At 48.1% G+C, this 5,179-nt stretch overlaps 1 protein-coding gene across 1 annotated transcript; it reads right to left on the minus strand.

Moving 5' to 3' along the window:
• Positions 1–1,185: 1,185 nt before the first annotated feature.
• Positions 1,186–3,288, minus strand: LOC147896792 (uncharacterized). The gene is made up of 4 exons (XM_087381972.1): positions 3,086–3,288; positions 2,903–2,972; positions 2,066–2,213; positions 1,186–1,976 (listed from the first exon to the last, which is right to left on the minus strand). Exons 1-4 carry the CDS (start codon positions 3,213–3,215, stop codon positions 1,428–1,430), a joined length of 897 nt encoding a protein of 298 aa, XP_087238098.1. The 5' UTR covers positions 3,216–3,288; the 3' UTR covers positions 1,186–1,427.
• Between the last annotated feature and the right edge of the window lie 1,891 nt (positions 3,289–5,179).

Genomic DNA, 5,179 nt, shown 5'->3' on the forward strand with positions numbered 1-5,179 from the left:
ATCTCTCTCTCTCTCTCTCTCTCTCTCTCTCTCTCTCTCTTTGCCATGCCTACCTATTTATCTTGTTTGCTTTTGTCTTTGTCAAGTATGTGCCCACAATGTTGAAAAAATAGAAAATCTGATTAGTATTAGTCTCAACCTGGCCGTGAATAATTAAAGTAAGCTTATACAAGAAATTCTTTCGCACTACTTTCTATTATTTTCTTCGTGTTTCTCAAACGGCGCCCACTAACTTCCTTCCTCCCAGGCCCGAATCACTCAACCGAACCAAGCGGTTAAATTAACTGGGTGTATCTGCAATATGGAGTGGTTGCTATGAATAATCTGATTGATTAAATTCCTGAATCCAGGAATTGGGATGGACAAAGAGGAGATCTCTCAAACGATTCGTGTAGGGCCCAAGACCTCAAATTTCAATCCCTCCCACCTACCTTCTCGAAGCTTCCAAGCTCTTCCTCACTTTCCTCCCTCCCCTGGCTTCTTTTAAAGGAGCCCCATCTCCGTTTACCTCCAAGATGTCAACAATTTGCCCTCCCTTGCTATTTTTCTTTTTTCTATAGGTTCCCTTCTACCTTTTGTCCTGTCTCGAATGCCCTGCCTTTGTTCCAAGTTTTATCCCTTTATTATTGCCCATGGCAAATTGGAAGGCTGAGGACATACTCTGAAAGTTGCTTATGAAGGTAAGAAATGTGTTATTGAGAGTATGTATATCAAGGTAAGAAATGTGTTATCGAGAGTATGTATAGGATCACAAAATAAAGGAAGGAGAGAACTCGGCACAATAGGCATTTGTTCCACATGTGAGTGGTAAAATGATGACATAGCAAATGTGCAAATTGGCAAACAAACCCATTCTTTAGAATTTGGAGTAATTTAGTGACAAACTTGAATGTTTTTGAAACTGCAACAAGATAGATTCATAGTGTTAACCTCACGAAGGAACTTTAGGCATACAATTAGAACATTGTAAAACAAATCTTGAGGCAGGTTGGCATGTAGAAAGACCACATTATTGCTGGGATAAAACTCCATGTTATAAGCTCCAAGAAAGAAAATACTTTGTATGCTGTTATTTTGAAAAACGTTTTTCGCAGCTAGCAATTGTGTAGAAGGCATTCCATAGACAACGCTCCTTGAATTCAAAAACGGAACGAGTTGCAGATTGCTGGCTCATCTCATAAATCTGTTTTGAATCGTGTCCTTTCACAACGCATCGTGACTTTAAGCTTTCATGCCGTCAAATTCCTTGCGGTTCATTGCGACGTGCCGGTGAATTCGCAGCAGGAAATGAACCAGCTAGTACGGGGTGCAGGAGATAGATCGCCGGATTGGCCGATTCTCCCGACGAGTTTTGAGTACGAATGCAGGATTTTAGAGGTAGATCGCCGGATTGGCAGATTCTCCCGACGAGTTTTGAGTACGAGTACTCAGACGGAGTAGATGGGACGAGGGGAAGGGGCCGTGAGAGATGGCTTGAAAGCACTCTCCAAGGGCTCGTAAGGGGAGTCCGCGGCGAGCTTCTCGGCACTGCTGTAGAAGAAGAGCCTCGTCGCGAGCGGCCCAGAGGAGGGCTTCCGAGGGCGGTTGGAGGGGCGGCTTGGCAACCCGTCTGTGTAGATCGGCCCTGAGTTGCCCCTCCTCGGCTTGCCGGTCCCATTCGTTGAGCGCGGAGCCCTGAAGGAAGGGTGCTGCGGAGTGGTGAAGATGCTGCTGAGCTCTGCTGTTTCGTGCTTCTTGGGGCGTTGCCAGAAGAGGAGGGATTTCCATAGTTTGGGAGACTTGCTGCTCGCTGGTGGCTTGGCCCCGGCCGCAGACGCTGCTTGCGCTGTGCAAGCGGATTCCAATTCGCGATAAGCAGCTAAGTGCTGCTCGGAGCTTTGGAGCCACAATGTGGGCTGCGTGGAAGAGACGTTGGCGGGAAGAGGCTTCACCTCCGCACCGCAGCGTTGGAAGTGCGTTCGCGCCTCAGCAAGCACCTGGCGAAAACGATGGAGTTCAATGCAACAGTTCTGCGGAATGGAAAAATGACAAATGGGTGTCAAAGTTGAAAGATCGAAGCCCTCACCTGCGCGTAGTGTTTCTCAGGATCAAACTCTGGGCCGTTGTCGAATTCGCGCAGGATGTAATCGTCGGCCACTACAGGAGCTGGTGGGGGGCAAGGCGGCGTTGCTGCAGGAAAGACTTGCATTTTCGTCGACGCTTGTTTCTGGTTCCTGATGCAACTCCATCCTCAGGAAAGTCAATACAAGCAGAGCTGTAGGCTTACAGAAATCATACAAAATGCCATCGGATTCCAATTTCCAACTGAACTTTCATTACTATCAACGAGCGTTTGTTGGCTACAATCAATCTGGTGATTAATCAATTCCAAACGCAGTTTCGTGCTAACTGTGGACTGACATTATATTTTTAGAGTGCCTTAAAGGAGCTCACGAAGTTCCTTGATTGTGCCCTCAAGAATCAAACTCCCCGTTATATTCTGTTAGAGGTTATCATCAAATGCTCTCTTCTTTTATGTGAAAATCGAGTGCTTCGGACTTCGAAATTCTTGTTTGCGTTGTCGATCTAACATTCTGTTAGACAATAATAAGATGATGTTGGCTTAACACAGTGACTGTTATTGTACTATGGATCGTCTCCTTTTGAGTTTGTCAAATGCCGTATGACTTTCTGATTAGCTTGCGAGTTATAACTAACATCAAATGTTAGATCAAGGCTCATCATCATCATCAAGCTATGGGCTAAAATCAAAATTTGGATCAAGCTAAGATCACAAGTTGAATCAAGCTACTTGTTTTTAGCTTGTCGTAAAATCCCATAGTAGCTTCTGACAAGCTTGCAAAGTTGCAATTAATGGATCAAGTTATGGACTTTAACTTTCACTCCACAACAAGTCTCTTACCATTGCTTTTGTTTTTTGTCCTCGGGAGGATCTACCGGAGCTTTGGCCTGTGGTTTCTTCTGCCGCTTCACTGCAAATTTTCAGACTGAGAGTTAATAGCCATAGCCATAAGAAAAGCTCTCGAGTCCCTACACCATAACATTCAGCAAGAAGTACCCATCACAGAATGGATCGAGGACTTGCCATATCCACGTAGAAACGAACCAATCAAGGCTGCTGACAGGAGAAGCCCCCCTGCAAAAAGCTCTAACAAATCCGGAGGAAATCCATGCTGCAAAAGAATCCCGTTTGCAGAAAGGTTCTTGAAACGCATTATTATTGCTCCAAACTGCTGCCCTCAAAACCTTGTGATCTCCCCCAAGTCCATGAAGATGCGGATGACAACGGAGTATATGAAATAAACGCACATAATTTCTGTGACTTGCGAAGCTTGAACCCCGGCAGAACGTAGCCTCATCAAGTACAGGAATGCATATCTTAGCGTTCAGCCAAGGCACTACACCGAATTTGCGAACATATGCTAGTATGTAACAAAGCCATTAACTCATACCTTGCTGCTAATGTGCGTTTAGAGAAAGAGCCATTGCAATGCCGGCTCCCGAGTATCAATGAGCTGAAGCACCAAATCGGAATCAGAACTCGGAAACTGATAGCTAGGGACGATGCTTCCTTTTCGACGAGTGGACGTTACAATCTCACCAAAACGGCAGAAGAATTTCTGATTACGCGGCCATTGAGTGAATTGGATGAACGTTCGGCTTGGTGGAGGAAAGGCGGGAGGCCTTGCTACGTAAGAGCCTGTTGGAAAACCTCCACGGATCTGAAATTCGTCCCGATTACGTCGAAGAATTGGCCATCACTCCATAAATCTCCGTCACCTCACCACCTGAATTGAAGAGGACGGAATCTGCAAACGCTTGCGGAAGGCTCTTCATGATTGCATGATGGGCTACTGGTCCGCAGTCGCCATCGCCGTCTGCTTCTCTCGGTTTTCCTTCTTTAAGATGGCAGCATCCAACACCAGCTGCTCCCTTTGCGAGTGCACAACCCGTGAGTCGTGGCCTAAAAGCTACCTGGTCGACCACCCCTTTCGCTCGTAGCTCTGGACTCTGACTGCGCTGAGCTCTTGCATCACTCAATCAAGCTCAGTCTAGTCGGATGCCTCCTTTCTCTGCTGCTTCGCGAGTTCTCATGGCGCGGGTGCTGCCCTCTCAGCTCTCAAGCTCTTCCTAGGAGACTCCCTGCGACTGCCGCGCTCATCTAGCTGCACACTACTCTCTCTCTCAACCAGTCCACTCGTCCGCTTGCTTCACTACCTACACATGCCACGTATGTACCCCGACCGCGACCTAACCAGTACTAACGAGCAGCCTCGGAGAAAAGCTCATTGCGGCTGCCTTCCCACTCATATCTCGCTTCAATGTCTGGCGCGGCTGGGCAACGCAAGGGTCGAAGGAGAAGCGAACCAAAGAGGCGGAGGCCTTATTGTCGGGTACTCCGTCCCAAATTACCTGTCGTCTCAAAACTAGCGAGCCGTGCGCGTCTGGTTCGCGTGCTGTACGCTCTCTCTTGCCCAGCCCTCTCTACAACTGGAGATGGAGGCCGAGGAGGAAGGATGGGCAAGGAAGAAAGCGATGAGCGAAGGATAATGCGGATTTGGGAGGAGAAGCAAGAAGGGGAACTGAAAGAAAGGGCAAGGGAGGAAGAGATGCAAGGAAGGGAGGCAGCTGTTGGTTGGCGATGGTGGCTATGGCGTCGTCGATGCAGCTGAGTGTGAAGCTTGGCGATGGCGCGTAACGCCAGTTGCTCTCATAAACGTACTTTAGCAAGGACATTCCACCGGCTGCAGCCGGTTTCAGCCGGTCGCTTTCCAATAACGGCTCCCTGGTCAAAACTCGTCCCACATTCTTGATAGAAACCCACCCCCCCAAAACACACACACACACACACACACATACACGAAAGGCTCCTTTTCATCTCGTTCACACGCAGAAATAGATGTACCCTTGGTGAAAGATCGCACCTGTGCGCCATTGCTTGATGACTTGCTACACAGCCAGTCGATAGTAGCTTCCGCTGGTCGCCAAAGGTTACGAATCCTCTCCAGACAATTCAGCCCGCCGACCAGCCACACATCACTCCCCCTCCGTTTTCAATCGTGTGAACACGATGACCTCAAATCCGTAGGTTGGCAGTTTGCATCCGGTCTTCGCTCCACATAAACCGTGTGCACTGGCTCTTGCAGCCATGGAGTTCTTGGAACACCCCTCATGGCCA

This window comes from Dipteris shenzhenensis, chromosome 11 (assembly GCF_047967505.1).
Source record: "Dipteris shenzhenensis isolate YYH24624 ecotype China chromosome 11, Dip_SZ_1.0, whole genome shotgun sequence".
Lineage (NCBI taxonomy): Eukaryota > Viridiplantae > Streptophyta > Polypodiopsida > Gleicheniales > Dipteridaceae > Dipteris > Dipteris shenzhenensis.